The sequence below is a fragment of the Rhinoderma darwinii genome, chromosome 10, assembly GCF_050947455.1.
Source record: "Rhinoderma darwinii isolate aRhiDar2 chromosome 10, aRhiDar2.hap1, whole genome shotgun sequence".
Taxonomy (NCBI): domain Eukaryota; kingdom Metazoa; phylum Chordata; class Amphibia; order Anura; family Rhinodermatidae; genus Rhinoderma; species Rhinoderma darwinii.
Window position 1 is genome coordinate 90693099 of NC_134696.1, and position 19811 is coordinate 90712909.

General features: G+C 41.9%; 1 protein-coding gene across 5 annotated transcripts in view; it reads left to right on the forward strand.

Annotated features, from left to right (window-relative positions):
- The window catches only part of SYT3 (synaptotagmin 3), a 169138-nt gene that overhangs the window by 118732 nt on the left and 30595 nt on the right, over positions 1-19811 (forward strand). For all 5 annotated transcript variants that reach the window (XM_075840238.1, XM_075840242.1, XM_075840241.1 and 2 more), the window contains one exon: positions 9603-10152. In XM_075840238.1, coding sequence (XP_075696353.1) covers positions 9603-10152 — 550 coding nt within the window. The remainder of the gene's footprint in view (positions 1-9602; positions 10153-19811) is intronic.

Here is a 19811-nt window from a genome sequence, read left to right on the forward strand (position 1 = left end):
GGAACTTGTCAGTTACGCAAGTTGCATGACTAGGAAACCGACGTTTAATTCCCCCGGCAAATCCCACTATCTGCTCTGAGTGACGGCTCTAGCAGCCAATCGGGAGACCACTTAAACCATCATTCAGAGCAGAGGGGCGGGGCTTGCAGCGTGCAGTGCAGGAGCACTTATACATCAAGTCCCGCCTCAGTAGCACTTGCAATCGGTGCGGCGGGGGAATTAAACACCGTTTTCTCGGTCATGCAACTTGCATGACTGAGACAAAAGATATGTTTAAAATGCCCTGCACCTCCCTTATATCGCTCTGTCAGCAGTTCTGAGACCGCAAAACTGCTGACAGTTTCCCTTTAAAGGGCTTTTCCCACGATTAGATATTATATTTCTCTGTTCGGTTAGGAAACAGACATTTTTTAAGCTGATGTAAAAAAAAGAAATGCTTGTGCGTCTAGATATAGCTGTGACATACTTGTTATGGCGCCCCCTAGTGTTCTTTAGATTCCCTCTCAGAACGTCCTCCTTATGTGTCCAGTGTCGGTGAAAAAGAGACGCTCCCCGTGGGTGGATTCTTATTGTCATACTGCAAGATAGCAGGAACCACTACGCCGCAGATGTCCAAGAGGATCCAGTCAGCTACTGGGCATGTGCGTTCACTGGCACTGAAGACATTAGGTGGATGTTTTCTAAGTATGGAAATCAGTAGAACACCAGGGGGCGCCATAGCAAATATGTGAAAGCAATAACAAAAACAGGCTTCCCCAACCTGTGGCTCTCCAGCTGTGGCAAAACTACAACTCCCAGCTTGAGCATAGCGTAATCCCATATTTTTTTTCAACCTCTGGAAATAGGCTATAAATGTTTCCATTGCATTACAGCAAGCAGAGATCTTGAAAAATTGTATAACATTTCATTTTGCAATGAATAGACTTTTTTGGGAAGAAACCATAATACCCCTTTAAGAATCAACACCGCTATAATTTAGACATCATCAGAGCCGGGGCACTGGAGATGTAATTTGCATTGAGCCACAGTTCGATGATAGTCTAAACAATAGGATTGAGCTGTGCCCCTGGAGAACGGAAGGGTTTAAATATGCAAATCTCAAATATCATACACAATTAGTTTCATGCCAGTCAAATGAACGCATACAAATAGGAATCCACGTGGGGTTTTATTGCACTACAGAAAAAAGCCCTATGCGCAATCCCAGTATTTATATTGACGTGGCTACAGATCCCATATGTGACATGTGGTTAAGAATGATATTGGCAGCTGAAGGGTTGTCCCGCTGATACATTACTGTAGACATAGTTTTCTCATTTACTATCTTTGATGTAGTCACATCATGCTGGTACTTTCAGAAAGGAGCCACCGGAGCGATCAGATCGCAGTAACGACCGCTCGTCCCCACCCATAGCTCCGTGTGAAAGGAGCAAACGAGCGCCGATCAAAGAGCTGTCTCATTGATCTGCGCTCGTTTACACGCCCTAGGCAGAGATCTTTCTGCGCTTCTTCTGTCAGACAAACACTACAGTCAGCCTTTTCTGAGTCGGAAATAGCTGATAACAGAGAACAATAGATTATATTTAACTGCATAGTAACAGAAGACAAGATAAACTGAAGGATTAGTGTCCTTTTATATTAGAAAGCCATTTCAGTCAGCTGCAGACTTCACTATTACAGAATTATTCCAGGACAATGCTGCCGGGGAGTAGATACGAAGGTCTTTTATTACATTTCGTTGTTGACGGGCAAATTCAAGTATTTCTTTACGCAAAGAATATAATGAGCTAAAATATTAATAGTCAATGTGGGACAAATATACGGTATGATACATCCAGTTTTGAAGGCAACAAAAAGGTTCATGAAAATCCAACTGGTTAAATATTATGTGGGAAAAATGCCTCAAGCTTCAGCCATTAAAAGAAAAATGCACTAAATTAGACAATATTCTATAAATATTATTTTGAGTGACAGAAAGCCACCCACACCGGTATAGCTAGCAGCGGAACACAACTACAAAATCTCAAAGTCTCATCTGTTTTTCTAAAAAGTTTTTCTAATTTGAAGGGTATTCCTATAATAGGGTATTGTGATATGTCAATCAATGGTTGGGGTATGGTGTGTGAGGGACCGCACCAATGTACTAAACGAATAGATTCCTCTAGAGTTCTTAATGAGTAGGTTCTATCAATGTACTGAACAAATAAACTCCAGCAATGTCCACAACAAGTCAGCTTCACCAATGTCCTGAATTAGTAGGTTCCACTAATGTCCCGAATTAGTAAGTTCCCCCAATGTCCCAAACAAGTAGGTTCTACCAGTGTCCTTAATGAGTAGGTTCTGTTAATGTCTTGAACAAGTATGTTCCACCATTGTCATAAACAAATAGGTTCCACCAATGTCCTGAACAAGTACGTTCCTATAATGTCCTGAACAAGTACGTTCCTATAATGTCCTGAACGATTAGGTTCCACTAATGCCTGAATGAGTAGATTCCTTCAATGACTTGAAGGAGTATGTTCCCCTAATGTCCTAATCGAGTAAGTTCCTCCAATGTACACAACAAGTAGGTTCCACCAGTGTCCCTAATGAGTAGGTTTTGTTAATGTCTTGAAAAAGGATGTTCCACCATTGTCATAGACAAATAGGCTCCACTAATGTCCTAAACAAGAAGGTTCCACCGATATCCTGAATGAGAGGGTCCCACCAATGTCCTGAATGTGTGGGTTCTACCAATGTTCTGCATGAATAGGTTCCACCAATGTCCTGAATGAGTGGATTCCACCAATGTCCTGAATCAGTAATTTGCACCAATATCCCAAATGAGTGCGATCTACCAATGTCCTAAAGGAATAGATTGCCTCAATGTCTTGAACGAGTCGGTTCCATCAATGTCTTGAACGAGTAGGTTACACCAATATCCCACACAAGTAAGTTCCACCAATGTCCTGAACAATTAAGTTCTCACAATGTCCTGAACCAGTAGGTTCCACTAATGCCTGAATAAGTAGGTACCACCAATGCCTTAATGAGTAGATTCCCTCAATGTCCTAAAAGAGTATGTTCTCCCAATGTCCTGAACGAGAAGGCTACCCCGATGTCCTGAATGAGTAGGTACCACCAATGTCTTAACAAGTAGATTCCCTCAATGTCCTGAAAAAGTATGTTCTCCCAATGTCCAGAACAAGTAGGTTCCACTAGTGTCCTTACTGAGGCTGTGTTCATGTCTTGAACATGTATGTTCTATTATTGTCACAAACAAATAGGTTCCACCAATGTCCTAAACAAGTAGGTTCCGCTAATGTTCTGAATGAGTAGGTTTCTCAAATGTCCTGAATGAGTAGGTCCCACCAGTGTCCTGAATGAGTGGGTCCCACCAGTGTCCTGAATGTGTGGGTTCCACCAATGTTCTGCATGAGTGGATTCCACTAATGTTCTGAATCAGTACATTGCACCAATATCCTAAATTAGTGGGTTAGACCCATGTTCCACACAAGTAGGTTACACCAATGTCCTGAACAAGTAAGTTCCCATAATGTCCTGAACGAGTAGGTTCCACTAATGCCTTAGCGAGTAGGTTACACCAATGCCTGAATGAGTAGATTCCCTCAATGTCCTGACCGATTATGTTCCCCCAATGTCCTGAACAAGTGGGTAACCCCAAGGTCCTGAATATGTGGGTTCCACCAATGTCCTGAATATGTGGGTTCCACCAATGTCCTGAATAAGTAGGTTCCACCAATGTCCTGAATCAGTAAGTTGCACCAATATCCTAAATTAGTGGGTTCCACCATTGTCCTGACTGAGTAGATTTACTCAATGTCCTGAATGAATAGGTACCCAAAATGTCCTGAACAAGTAGGTTCCACCAATCTGTGAATGAGTAGGTTCCCCTAATGTCCTAAACAAGTGATGTTTTTTCTTGTTTTTGCCAAAATTCTACCTCTTTCTTAAATGAGAAAGGTCCTTTATGATCCAGTAACAGCACCACTTTTGTCCATAGGCATTGGAATGCGGCTGAGCTGCAATACCAGATACAAACTATGGACAAGTGTGGCGCTATTTCTGAGAAAACAAACCCTATTTCTAATGTCACACACTAAAAAAAAAACATATTCTCAAATAATTGTAACATTTTCAGCTGAAAAATATATTGATATTTTGTTATTTCAAAAGAGAATAATTCTATTGTAGTCGTCACATTTCACACTGCGCATATAAACACGCAATTAAATTTGTCCTTTACCAATTCCAGCACTTGTTAGTTATTCAAAAAATGCAATAAATCAATTTTCTTTAGCCCTTGTAAATTTTGCTCCATAAAATTAGCATGGATAAAAGCAGACGGTGGAATCTGAAGAAATTACCTCTGAACTATTCCAAAATCCTTCCCCGTCAGATGAGAATTTTCTGCAATTAAACAAAAATTTGTGGGCCGGATGTTTTTGGTTTTTTGGTGCTTTGAGGGTCTATGGACTAAAATACAAGTCAGATTTAACATGGTAAGGCATTCAATTGATGCCGGGCTTTTATTTGACAGTCTCGTCTTGAGCCAGTTCTCCCTCAGAGATTTTCCCACTTAGCTGTCACTGACGGGATATGCTGTCAGGGCGGATTACCGCAGATCACAGCTGTCACCTGTGCTTATCGGCGGGACTGCCTGGTCCAGGCATTTTCCGTTAAAATTGAGACACCAGACTTTCAGAACTAATATTAGCATGGATTTCTATTGGTGGGGCTCACAACAATCTCCACATCATGGTCTGGATAAAAAAATAATCCAATCTTGATTTTTTTTTAAATCAAATATCATGTTTCATGAATACGAACTTGTTACACAAGGGTATGTACACATTTCCAAACATGATTTTATTGTCCCATTGCTTATATAGCGCTAACATATTCCACAGTGCTTGAAACCAGGACCCCAGTGCTAACCACTGAGCCAAATAGTCTTATTTAAAAATATCCTACCATGTTATGTATACAGTTCTATTCAGATTGATGTGTCTCCATGACTACAGACTACAAACAAACCCTGTGTAGTCTGATCCTACTTCATACTCCTTTCCATTTGATCCCTATGTGTACATTTACATGTGGAATATTCCTCGCAGACGTTTCTGTAATTGAAAAATCCATTCCCTATGTGTGAATTGGGTATTTTTCTGCAGAATGTGCATGAATCCAAAACCCAATTCAGATGAAAATTTTTACAACAAATCTGCTGTAAGTGAATATACCCTAGTTAGCAGGAAGTGTGGAGCAGATGGAAGGGAATAACAAATGACTGCAGGATCAGACTACACATAGGGTTTTGTAGTCTGTAACCACGGAGACACATAGGTCTGCATAGGAGCTGCAGAAAAAAACCGGTAGAATATGTTATATCAAGATTTGTTGCAAACTTGCAAAATTTTTAATTTTAGACACTTGGGAGGAATAAAAAATATCCTTATAAAGGCGGACCTAGCTTTTAAAAATACATTATATTGTCAAGTAAAGCCCAGGATACCCAATGACTCATGACACCCATCTCTTTTATGCAATATAACCCATGACTTTCACTCCTTTACTTTGAATAGCATAATATGTGTGACTCTATGCGACCAAGACCCGGCACCATGGGAAAGTTGCAATTGACTGTAATTTGCCTGCAGTATCGCAACCAGGGCCACTTGGATCAATCAAAAAATTTAAGACTGTTGTTTGAGCTTCAGGCCCCTGCGTCTTCATGTGTTCTGTTCCTAAATCTATGTATTATTATATGTATTAGTTGACAATCCAATATAGCAAAACCTATAACTAGGAGTCTGACACACGAGAATTGGGTTAAAAGATATGAAAGTTTATTGAGACAAATTAAAAATACAAATAATCACATGTATAAAATTAGTAGAGATGTGAACCACAGGAAACAATGGACAGCCAGAACAAATATCTCACAGAACAACGCTGTGCAGACAAACTGAGCACACCTGTGTTAAATAACAGTCATAGTGGTGTACAAACAGCTAATCATGGGACACTTGGTAGGTGCTGGGAGACGAATGCAACAAAGGTATATAGATGTTGGTAATTAATCTGCACAGTATGTCTCAAGCAGTAATGAATCACAGTTACAAAAAGAGCACATGCAGCGAGTGACCGAAGATCAAAAATACATAATAATGAACTGTGCAAATGTGCACATGTCTCTTACCCATGACAGGATGCAAATGCAAATGACTGGCGTCCACCCCGACGCGCGTTTCGGCCCGGAAGCCTTCGTCTGGGGGTGGTGTCAGAGCCCACTCTCCAGCCTTTTAAGGTAGTCCCCCTCCAATCCCCAAGTTTGAAGAAGTACGTCAAACCCATCAAAAACAGCTGTAGAAATCAGCTGTGAGCACAGCATCGCGGGCCGGCCTGTTAGCATCCAGGTCACCGACCCGGAAGCAGAAGGTGCAGACAACACCAATCCCACATCAGAGTCAGAGACAGGACGCCAAGGGCCGGGTCGCGGTGCCGCGCATGCGCACAGCATAGAGAAAACCCGTATGAAGAATTCTGCAAACAGTGTGCACTGCCACCACCAGGGGCACATTTGACATTAAGCAGAAAAGGTACAAAGAGAATGCCCATAAGAAAATGAGGTATCTGTCCCTAACCTTTCCCTACATTATTATGATGACACAACAGGGGACCAACAATGAACAGAAGTAGGGTATATATGATGTTGTGTTTGGAGTAGATGAATAAGAAAGAATAAATAAAAGAAACAGCAGGATGAATGAATAAATAAATAACACCCCACCGCAATTGTAATAGTACAGCGCTGCGCATCGTTAATGCATACATCACCAGCATAACAAACAAGTACATATATGCAAACACGCCAGCATACACAATTATTTGCTGAGTACACAATTATTTACTGAATAGCGGGTCTATTCACACGCAAGATCATTAAATAAATAGCAATGTAACAATAAATCGATTCAATATGAAAAACAACACACTATACAAGGATATATACATGGTCAATTGAATTAATGTGTATTATATATAGATGAAAAATTATTATAAATCTATACGATTCTATGCATATAACCATATATTCAAAAATATGCATATAAGTGCAAATACATCCCTATAAACAATGTGTTGGTATACTCTTCTATGTCCATTATCCACATTTTGCTTGTGAGTGTAACCAGCAATGTAAAACAGGTGATGTGTACAATAAAAGTAGCAATAGATAATGCACCCAACTATACAAAAATACATATGCAATACTAAATACATGTTTATATGGGCACATGTGCTGCATAAACAACAATTATTAGAAATAATTGTTGAAAGTAAACAGTACTCAATGGTGCCAGAAGAACCAATATTGTAAACTGTAAAGTGCCAATATATAGTAACACCAGACAAATGGTGAAAAAATATATATATATATATATAAAAATTCAATGATGTATATGTACACCTATATCCATCAAACAATGTCAATGCACCTACATGTGTAAATACATCGAACAGAGATAGTCTTTATTAAACATGATCCTTATTAGATTCCAACATAAATTACAAAAATAAATAAATATATATATATGTTATAAATTATAAAACAAAAGTATAATGGAATGAACAATACAGTGTATATGTGTTGCAATAATATCCTAGTGCCAATCCAATATAGGCAATGGCAATTTCCTCCTTATAATATGTATAAAAAGTATTCAGCCCCCTCTCTTGGGTAGACATTGATCCACACATGGTTTTAATTGCTGCTAATATACAGACTAGAAGGTTGTTAATAGATCTGTCCCATCGGCAGCCAAATACTGGCCGACACAGTGTCTGTGGACGACACGTCACCGATGTGACTTATGATAGGCCACAACGGTCAAGTGCCCATGGACCAAACATCATCACCCTGAACTGAGTTTAAAAGGTAAGTATATTACAGTTTTATTGTTGTTGTTTTTTAACTTTTAGCATTTAGCAGCAATTATATCAAGTTTGTAGGGGGTCGGAATATCTCTTTAAAACTGTTTTCCAGTTTTATATAAATTAAGCTTAATCCTTGTATCCATGAAAAGTTCTACGACTTTCTCATATAATTTATGTTGTATTTCCTCACCATTTTCAAGATAAGTGTTTACTGTGAGTGAATGAGAACATTCTTGTTTACATTCAGAGTCAGCAAACCCATACATGCCCAGTCCTGCTCTCAGCTAAGGCTTTGTTCACATCTGCGTTGGGTCTCCGTTCATGGGCTCCGTCAGACCTTTCCGTCAGGGGAACCCATGAACGGAATCCAAAAAGAAACAAACGGAAACCACAGGTTTTGACAGAATCAATACCGTAGTCGACAGAGCTATTCATTCCGTCAAAACGACGGAACCCTTACACAACGGTGACAAACGGAAACCATTTACACCGGATCTGTCACCATTGAAATCAACGGTGATGCAAATGGAAACCTATGGTTTCCGTTTGTTTCAGTTTGGATTGCGTTCATGGGTTCCCCTGACGGAAAGGTCAGACGCAACCGATAAACAGAACCCCGACGCAGATGTGAATGAAGCCTTAGATGTAGATACAATTGTATCCAGTCTAGGCAATGCTCTGTCCAGGGGTCCAAGCTGTTTAGCTCACAGATTATTTCCTAGACTGGATACAATTGTATCCACTTCTCAGATGATATTGTATTCAATATATCACAGGTAGACCAACTGATCAAATACATAACAGCAGTAATATGATAAATCTAGCTCTAACAATTCTCAGGGCTCATGCACACGACCGTAGCCATGTGCACGGCCGTGATTTTCGGGTCGGCCGGCAGCGGACTACAAGTGGATGATAGCCGCGATCCGTCCGCAAATCGTGGGTCATGAACATGGCCGCGGCCATTATTTTCAATGAGCCCGACCCGCAGTACACGGCCGTAATAAGACATGTCCGTTCTTTCTGCGGTGCGGGTTCCCGGGCCATGCGCCGACCGTAAAAACTACGGTCGTGTGCATGGCCCCATATAAATGAATGGGGCCAAAATTCTCCCGTGGATTTTCGGGGGAATTGCGGCCGCAAAAGCACGTTCGTGTGCAAGAGGCCTAAGGGTATGTGCACACACACTAATTACGTCCGTAATTGACGGACGTATTTCGGCCGCAAGTCCCGGACCGAACACAGTGCAGGGAGCCGGGCTCCTAGCATCATAGTTATGTACGATGCTAGGAGTCCCTGCCTCTCTGCAGGACAACTGTCCCGTACTGTAATCATGTTTTTAGTACGGGACAGCAGTTCCACGGAGTAGCAGGGACTCCTAGCATCGTACATAAGTATGATGCTAGGAGCCCGGCTCCCTGCACTGTGTTCGGTCCGGGACTTGCGGCCGAAATACGTCCGTCAATTACGGACGTAATTAGTGTGTGTGCACATACCCTTACAGATATGTTGGATGTTTCCTGACTTTTGATTCAAGCGTTTTATTTAAAGAAATGTAAATTTTTCTATGGAAACGGTAAAATCCTACAACCTATAGATAATAATAATAATAATAATAATAATAATAAAAAGGAAATAATGTTCTCCATTTGTTTGACTTCTAGATACAACACACTGCCCAGGCCTTTGACGCAGCAGTTATCCAGTCCTGATTTTTCAGGTCATGTGGATGAAAAACCAGAGCAGGCCACCAGTATTGGTCAGATTAAGCCTGAGCTATATAAGCAGCGGTCAGCTGACGCAGAGATGAAGAGGCTGGAGGCCACCAGCTGTGGACGCATTAGCTTCATCCTACGCTATGCCTACAACACAGAGCAACTAGTTGTAAAGATATTGAAGGCTCTAGACCTACCAGCAAAAGATGCCAATGGGTTCTCCGATCCATACGTGAAGATGTATCTACTGCCTGACCGAAAGAAAAAGTTCCAGACTAAAGTTCACCGCAAGACTCTTAACCCAATCTTTAATGAGACATTCCATTTTAATGTGCCCTTTAATGAGCTCCAGAACCGCAAATTACATTTCAGCGTCTATGACTTTGATAGATTCACCCGACATGACCTCATTGGGCAGGTGGTGTTGGACAACTTGATGGAGTTCTCAAATCCTACGGAAGAAACCCCCATCTGGAGAGACATCTTGGAAGCCAGTTCCGTAAGTGTTTCATAGTATCGTGTGAGAATTTAAGGAAGATTTATTATTGGTGTTGCACCGGAATGACAAATTGTGCCAAAATGTTGGCACAAAAATTTACTAAAATAAGCCAACCAAGAGGTGGTATAAAGTTTGAGAGTTGTCTAATTTCGAAAACCCATTTTTAATACACTATTAGGTAATTCTGAGTTAATAAACGTGGGGTCCCCAATTTAGGACTCTCATCTTTGTGCTAGAGAGGAGAGCATCTCTCTTGAACTGGAAGACCTGGCACATTTGTGCATTACATGGAATATAGCTTATCGCTGGGGGTCCCAACAGCAGGACATGCTGTGATCAGATTATCATTGGTTGGCTCTTTTAACAAAATGGGATTGTCATAAGATAGTATACTATGGCTGTGCAATAACATAATATCCTGTGGACATGCCATAACTCTCTAAGATGAGAAAACCAGTGGCATCCTAAATACCAGTGGTCTTCCATCACAGGTAAACCTACTGATTTACCTTAAAGTGATTGTCCAGGATTGGATAAAAAGCTCTGCTCTTTTTTCAGAAATAGCGCTGTGTCTGGTATTGCAGCTGATACTCATTCAAGTGAATACTGCAATACCAGACACAGCCTATAGACAACAGTGGCGCTGTTTCCGGATAAAATGCAGAAACAATTTACTCATTTCAGACAACCCCTTTAACTCAGTAAGAAAAAGTTAGCAATGCTACATCTACGTATCTACATGTAGAAGAGTAAAGTGGCACACACAAACTAGTAAAAGGCTACATGTGGCCCCCAAGCTACAGAATTGTCAACAGAGAATGAGAATATGGGGCCATAGGATCAATAGCTCCTTGCAAAATAAAATTGGTTCCATCTATAAGTGACCCTTAGGTCGTTTTAAAGTCACAGCACAAAGATCTTCAGGGTAAACAACCTTTACTTTTCCGTCTTATCCACTTGAGGGTCTGTTGTCTAATCAATTCTTTCATTAAAATAATGATTGGAAGTCACAGCGATCTGTCACACTGGCCACTATGTACATCTGTGATCAGGCTCTGCTACTGCAACTGTAGATATAATAATCAGAAAACAAACTACATACAGTACCCTGTATATATCCTGCAGAAGAAGTCAGTACACAATGCCAGGCAGTGTTATACCAGAGAGAAAGGGTCAGAATTAAGGTAGTGTTGGCAACAACAATTTTTTTTTTATTTAATGGTATTTAGAAGGGATTTCAAAGGGCACAAACTCTAGTATCTTAACTGGACAAACTCCCAAGTGGATAGATTTGTAATACAGTGCCTTTAGACTTTTATGGGGTTATTATACCTTCATGTGACTCCAAATTCTTGAGGAGGCGAACATGGCACAAAAAATTGTGCCATGTTCCATCCCATGCTATATTACGGAGGTATTCTCTCTTAAAAACATTGTTTCTAGCGGACAAAAATTGTGTAATATGGCACCGTACAGAGCGCCTATGGCTCCATGCTACAGATTGTACTGTGCTGACCAGAGGGGTATCTTGAAGCTCCTGGGTTCCAATGCAAAATCTGTATCAGGGTCCCTCACCTACCATGTGCCATTTATAATACTGAGAGGTCTGGGCACAACTGCTACCTCTGCACCCCTATATCTATGGTCCTGGTAATGACCCAAATTCAGGAGAACATTATATGGTAGATCTATGTTATTCTTCATAGAGACTGAACTACTAATAGTCTAAACTGTATATAGAACCCTTTTTGGAATTTGAGTGTGCGTTGAGTGGGGGGGGGGGGGGCGGATCTCTGAGGTGGGCAGCTATTGTGTAACCTGCAGGGTTAAACAATGTAAATGGTCACTTCATCTTCATTACAGGTAAAAAGAGTCATTTTAGGGTCATTGCTAAAATCAGTGGGCATTCAATTTTTTCAATGGATCTCTGCTAGCTGCCAGAGCCAAGCTGAACAGAGTGCCCCCTCTATTAGTTCAGCATCCACTTCTAGGGCATATCACAAGGGGTTGTCTTAAGCAGGCAAACCCTTTAATGATAGTCTCCCCATTTGGACCACTGTAAGTACTTTATTGCAGTTGTTGCATCCTCATGGTCACAGAGGCTGATGGGCCCACAGGTGCAGGAACATCATTTCTATGGGGAGCCAAGGTGGTGACTTTCTTTGATCTAGCTGCACTACGGGACTTCTCCTTCGTGCAGATGATCTGATATATGACCCTCCTGTTCATCCATTGGTTGCTGTTACCGATTGTATAAGCATAGATTACTGTCAATAAAGCCACGGGCCCATTCCTAACTTTGAGGGGCCCCATGAATTTTAGTTGTGCCCCTATATGTAGAAAAGGGTAAATGGTAAATAAATTGGAATGCAGTATCAGTATTTAGTTAGGGTATATCTTAGGGGCACCATAGAGGGGAACCCCCTGTTTATAACCCTATCTATAGGTCAGAGCGGAGTGGCTCCAACTTTATTACATGGTTGCCCATTTATTTAAATAGACACCATTCAATACTACATTTTCTCACTTTGATTGCCACCGGGGTCGCGAATGTCCGTGCGGAGATTTCCTAAAGTCCAGAACTTTAAGAACAAAATCTCGATGACTTGATTTCCGTCATTTTTCACACATGGCGCATATAAGCCCCCTCCCCTCCCCCACACATGTCCCTCTTTGCCTTACAAATTGTTTCTGTTGAAAAGCCCAGGGGGTCGGGGGATGTTGTATCAATCAAGACACTATTGAATTTCTCTATTCTGCTGGTAATGTGTCAATTAACGACGGGCAACTCAGCAGGAATAATTCTGTTACACTGGATTTAATGATGTTCTTCCAGAGAATATTTTCATAACACCCCATGTAACAGTTCACGTCTGAATTTATTCTGTTTTCTAATTGTTTTGTATTAGCAAGTCATATCAGACAGGGATACACTGTAAGGCCCTGTTCACACTGAGTTTTTTTACAGGCAGAAATAGCCTGCCTTTGAATTCGTTCAAGAATTTTAAGGCGGATTTTGACCTGCCTGCGCTTTTTTCCCCCCCACTATTGAATCTAATGCAAAGTCCGCGGGCAAAATACCCCGCAAAAAAAGCTCAGAAACAAGTGCCGCATATTTTTTCTGCCTCCCATTGATTTCAATGGGAGTACAGAGATAGAAACTGCGCCAAAAGCCACCTGGGGAAAAAAAAAACACCTCAGCCTCTCATTGAGAATTGCTTTTTGGCGTTAATGCCGACGTGGTTTCCAGGTCAAAATCAGCGCCAAAAAACTCTGTATGAACTGACCCTTAGGTATTTGATATCACATGGGATCTTATCATGTGAGGCCAGCTATCTATCTATCTATCTATCTATCTATCTATCTATCTATCTATCTATCTATCTATCTATCTATCTATCTATCTATCTATCTATCTATCTATCTATCTATCTATCTAATATCTATCTATCTATCTATCTATCTATCTATCTATCTATCTATCTATCTATCTATCTATCTATCTATCCATCCATCCATCCATCTATCTATCTATCTATCTATCTATCTATCTATCTATCTATCTATCTATCTATCCATCCATCTATCTATCTATCTATCTATCTATCTATCTATCCATCTATCTATCTATCTATCCATCTATCTATCTATCTATCTATCTATCTATCTATCTATCTATCTATCTATCTATCTATCTATCTATCTATCTATCTATCTATCTATCTATCTATCTATCTATCTATCTATCTATCTATCTATGTATCTAATCTATTATCCATCTATCCATCTACATCACACAAGAAAATGGCGACAGCACACTGCGAACACCGATGCCACCTAATCTGCTAAATATAAATAAATATGCATTACTGCTAAATCTACTTACAATAGTGAGGTTCTTAGCGCACATTTTGATCAAATTGTGTGAGCCCACCTGCCACGACAAGGCAACCTCTATAGGTGGGACCCTACGCTGCACATACAGAACTGGGACTAAGCCTACATATACTTGGGGATGGTAGGAACCAGCATTAAACTAATTCAAATCGCCCAGGGCAGAATGGCAGAATTATCTATCTATCTATCTATCTATCTATCTATCTATCTATCTATCTATCTATCTATCTATCTATCTATCTATCTATCTATCTTTCTACATACATTTTTAGAATCATCCTAGTAATATCACAGGCTAAAATGAGAAGTTACATGGTTTGTCTGCTATTGCCAGACTCTATCATCACCACAGTGCTAATTCTGCTCTAAGCTGAAAAGTCGAGTCATTTCTGACAGCCTGGTTGCTAGGGATAAACTGCCTAACAACCTGAGCACAATGTGCACAATATAACAACAATGTTTCCTTATGATCGGATAATTGTTTGCAAAGTTACTTGTGACTTAAGGTCTCACACTAGACCACAGTATGAAGAATTACAAGGGCCACACTATTGTATTAGTTACAGTCATTTGCAGCAGTTTCAAAGTCAACTTACAAACTAAAGTCAATTTTCAGGGCAAGTGCAGATCTAAGCAGTGAGAGAAAAATCATTACACTGGTTAAGTAGACTCATACATTGTGAAATGTGGGATCTATACGGAGACCGGTGACTAAGAACATTGTTACTCAACATTCAGAGGCGATCGATGTTCCATCCATGTGAATTAATATACACAATACAGTGCAGACTTCTAGGTAAATATGTAACTATTCGATTTGATGATGAATAGCTTGGCTGAAGAGCACTGCGCTGCATCGGGTAGAGATTCCAATGGTTTTTGGAGTCCAAATACCAAGTTCATATGCCCTATTAAACCATAAGGACATCATAGAGTGGGATCTCAACCCTCTCATTGAGACAGAATGGAGAGCTGCTTTGTAAAAGTGGCTGCCACTCATGCAGTCATACATGTTTTACATACTTATTACCATATAATGCAACATTTCCCCTACATCGGTCGCTTCAAGGGAAATGTCTGGCTGGTCGTACCCTAGTTGACCACTAGGGCGGCTCCAAACTGAAATGGGGCGTCTCTGATGAGACACCCTTTTAATAGTATATATCCCCCTATGGAGCTGTTAAGAGAGGTTTAAACCATGTTCAAATTCCCTATGAAGATATTCACATTTAGGGTTTGTCTATTAAATAAAGTGGAGACCAACTACAAAGAACATTTCTCACTTTGGAGGACCCAGCACATCCATTATTTTCAATGGGTACCATGTAATGCTTCATTTCCCATGTGGTGGCACTGCAGGGGAATGAAACACTTGCTGCTAAGTGTAGAGTCGATGATTGGCGGTCCCTGATTGATCAACAGATCAACAGATTGTTCAAAGTGGATAAACTCATTAAATATTTTACCATAACGGGGTCTATAATAGCAGTAATATATTTTACAACCGGACCATACCAATTACAGGCTTATAGATCTATTTATCGGGTCAGTACATAATAAATTAGGCCAGTAATATATATTATGTCACCTATAGAGGTTGTACGTGACACCCGTCTGTTGTGAATAACGTGGTAACACACTCGCTCTTACTGTCCTCTAACCTTCGTCTATCTGCGATGGGAAAGACTCATTAACAAATCTCATTGACTGCACTAAAAACTAACAATTTCTTCAGATATATTATTGATTTCGCACTTTCTGTTTGGATCCTGTCTGCTTCACCTGATGAATAAAATAATTAATTATAGACATACTGGCTGCCAGCCCCTATACAATTAGGTAATGTAATATCTTGAAAAAAGCACTGATAGGGCTAAGACATTACCCTTCTATGTACTATTCCTGAAGTGCTGTGATTTCTTATAGATAGATAGATAGATAGATAGATAGATAGATAGATAGCGCTGGCTCCCTTCCCCTGCCTGTTTCAGAAGCGCCCGGGCGATTCTTCACTCAGTGGCGTCGCTACCACTGTAGAAGCCATAGCGACTGCTAGCGGCACCCCCGGGTATGAGGGCGCCCGTCGGGACAGTCCCCCCAAATCTGACGGCGCCGCTAGCAGCCGCTGCGGCTGCTACAGCGGTAGCGATGCCACTGTAGGAGAGCAGGGAGGTATCTCCCTGCTCTGCTATCTACTAGCGCCACTTTAGCTCCCTGAAGTAGCAGAATCCCTGTGTGGCCGGGTGATTCCGGTCCTGGACGGAGCGCTTGATTTCTCTGTCCATATATGGACAGTGACATCAGGGGTATCTCCTGAAGCGGAATCCCCGGAAAAGCCCTTGACCTCACTGTCCATAAATGGACACAGACGACAGGGGCTTCTCCTGGACTCGTATCCCTGGTCACAGTGTCGGCAACGCTGTGGATGGGAATTCTGCTTCAGGAGTTGCCCCTGATGTCACTGTTCATATATGGACAGAGACATCAAGCGGAGCGCTCCAGGAGTGGAATCCCCGGCCACAGGGGGATTCCACTCCTTCAGGGAGCTACAGTGCCACTATCTACAGGAAGGGGGGTGCTATCTACAAGGAAGCTGTGGGCTGTGTGGCACTACCGACCAGGGGGCTGTGGGGCACTACCTACCAGGGGGCTGTGTGACACTACCTACCAGGGGGCTGTGTGGCACTACCTACAAGGGGGCTGTGTGGCACTACCTACAAGGGGCTGTGTGGCACTACCTACAAGGGGCTGTGTGGCACTATCTACAAGGGGGCTGTGTGGCACTATCTACAGGGGGAATCTGTGAGTGAAGGGCTGATGGTCATTTTAGTGAGAGTGGTGGGCTGATGGTGATTTTACTGTGAGTGGGGGGCTGATGGTCATGTTACTGTGAGTGGGGGCTGATAGTTTTCAAGTGGTTTCCACCTCTGAGCTCCAATTGAAATTAATAGGAGGCAGAAAATACCTGCGGCGCCCAGTTGGAGTGCTTTTTTGCCTGCGTCTTTTGCATTAGCTTCCACGGCTTAAAGAAATTTTTTTGTAGGGGTGCCCTGAGTAAATTAAATTTTTCCAGTGGTGCCTCGAATCCGAAAATGTTGGGAAACTCTGTACTAGGCTACAGGATCACGCCGGCCTACGCAAAGATCCAGTCGTGGAGCAGCTCAGTTTGTCATGGGAATGGGGCCTAGGTGAGTACAGTTTTGTTTTTTTGGGGGCACTGTGTACAAGGGAGAGGTGGAGGGGGTGCTGTATGGCACAATCTACAAGGGGGAGGTGGGGGATTATGGCACTGTCTACAAGGATGTTGTATGGCACAATCTACAGGGGGCACTATCTACAATGGGGGGCTGTGTGTGGCAGCCAGGGGAGGGGGACATTATACTGTGTAGGGGTACTACAGGGGGCAATATACTGTGTGTGGCACTAAGGGGGCATAATACTGTTTGGGCACAATTAGAGGACAAAATACTGGTGTCCTTAAAGGGGTTATAATATATTATTACATTTTATTATTATACTGTATGGGAGGCACTAAAGGAGCATTATACTGTGTGGGGGCACTAAGGGGGCATTATACTGTGTGGGGACACTATACAGGGCATTATACTGTGGGGGGCATTATACTTTTTTATGGGGCATTTTTTTTATGATGGGGTGAGTGCCGAAAGATAATTTCGCACAGGGCCCCATATATCCAAAGATAGATAGATAGATAGATAGATAGATAGATAGATAGATAGATAGATAGATAGATAGATAGATAGATAGATAGATAGATAGATTAAATAGATTAGATAGATAGATAGATAGGATAGATAGATAGATGCAGTGCCGGCCTTAGGATAGATGGCACCCCGTGTAAAATATTTCTTTCAGCGCCCCACCACCATCATAAAAAAATGCCCCATAAAAAAAATATAATGCCCACTACAGTATAATGCTCTTTATAGTGTCCCCACACAGTAAATTGCCCCTGTAGTGCCCCTACACAGTATAATGTCGCCTTAGTGGCCCCCACAAAGTATAATGCCCCCTTAGTCCCCCCCACAGGTGCCATACACAGCCCCCCCTTGTAGATAGTGCGCCCCTGTAGATTCTGCCATACAGCCCCCCACCTCCACCCTGTAGGCAGTTCCATACAGCCCCCACCTACCCACTGTGGATTCTGCCATACAGTCCAGCATACGGCGGGCGGCACGGGCACCCTCATGCCCGGTGACGCCGCTAGCAGCTGCTATGGTTGCTACAGTGGTAATTACGCCGCTGGGCAGAGAAGGAGCGCCCGGACAGAAAGGCAGCTGCAGAGTTGCTGGACCTGGGTAGGCTGCTAGCGCAGCGCCCTTTCACCTGCTGGAGTGATGCGCCCTGTGTACAAGTCGCACATGCCAAAGTCCAACCCTGAATCGATAAATACATGTGGTGTTATAAGACTATCAGCCGGTCATACACTGCAATGTTTCTGGCTTTACATGAAGGTTCATCTACTTGTACTGAATGTTGTCTTGTTTTCCTTTTTCTCCTTTTACTTGGGAGGTTCTTGCTCTTCACCTTCTTTCTAGACGTCTGAGCCATGGAAGATGATTTTTAAGACGCCCTGAGCTTTCCCTCTCTCGGGTTTTAATGTTTTGCGTCACCAACTCTTTGTTACTTGTCACATGAAGGGAAAGACGAGCTCTTCCCAGCTGTAACTTCAAGGTGACACAAACTCTCCTTAATGTCACTCCTGACGTTACGACACAGCACATAGACTATAATCATATGCAAATGATATGCAAATCAGCATCTCCTAGCCCAAATATTGGTTTTTCTGGACTGACACATAGAATATTCTTGTTTTTGCTTTGTCTGCACATTGTCCCCCATCACCTACATCTACGTGGTACAGCGGCATTCTGCCGGCAGTCTCTGACTTTAAAATCTTAGGTCGCCCATAAATTACCTGCTGTAATTGATGTGCAAATTCATTTGTTTGCACTCTGAATATTTTCATCTCATTACTTTTGGAAATCACCCAATGAATCACAAATTTTAATGCGTGTCAATCAAGTCTCCTTAATTTTCCATAATTGGAAAGTTACAAAATTAATTGCTGACGAAAAAACTCTAATCTGGAGAGAAATGAGGAGTCACGACAATGGGGCAATAATATGGAGCTCCGCAAAGTCGTCCCATACATTACTTTTCCCCACAATGCCATGCTCCTACGCTGTTCATCCTGAGCTTCCTGATTAAAATGCCGCTGCTGCAGTTTAGACTCCGTGCACATTACGTTTTTGATCTATGTTTAACCTATACGCCGGTAAAAGCTCCCAACCAATACAATCACATTTATCGTAATATACTGCGGATTTTCCGCAACGTATTTCATAGCGGAAAATCCGCATCATAGAAAAGTAGCAGCAGAGTGGATGAGATATGAGCAAATCTCATCCACACACTGCGTAAAAAACCTGCCGAAAAAACGTTCATAAATTGGCCTGCAGTGCGTTTTTTTTTAATCCGCAGCATGTCAATTTATGATACGGAATCGCTGGTTTTCTGTTACGGCTTTTCCCCATTGAAATCAATGGGAAAGTCAAACCTGCGACAAGTAGCAGATGTTGCAATTACCCAGAACTCTCTGCTTCTGTGTCCAACCCGGCCTCCAAGGATGAGGTTTCATCCCATGTGACTGCTGCAGCCAATCACACGCTGCAGCGGTCACATGGAATGAAACACCATCCTAGGAGGCGGGGTTGCAGGACGTCAGAGGGATGCGCCAC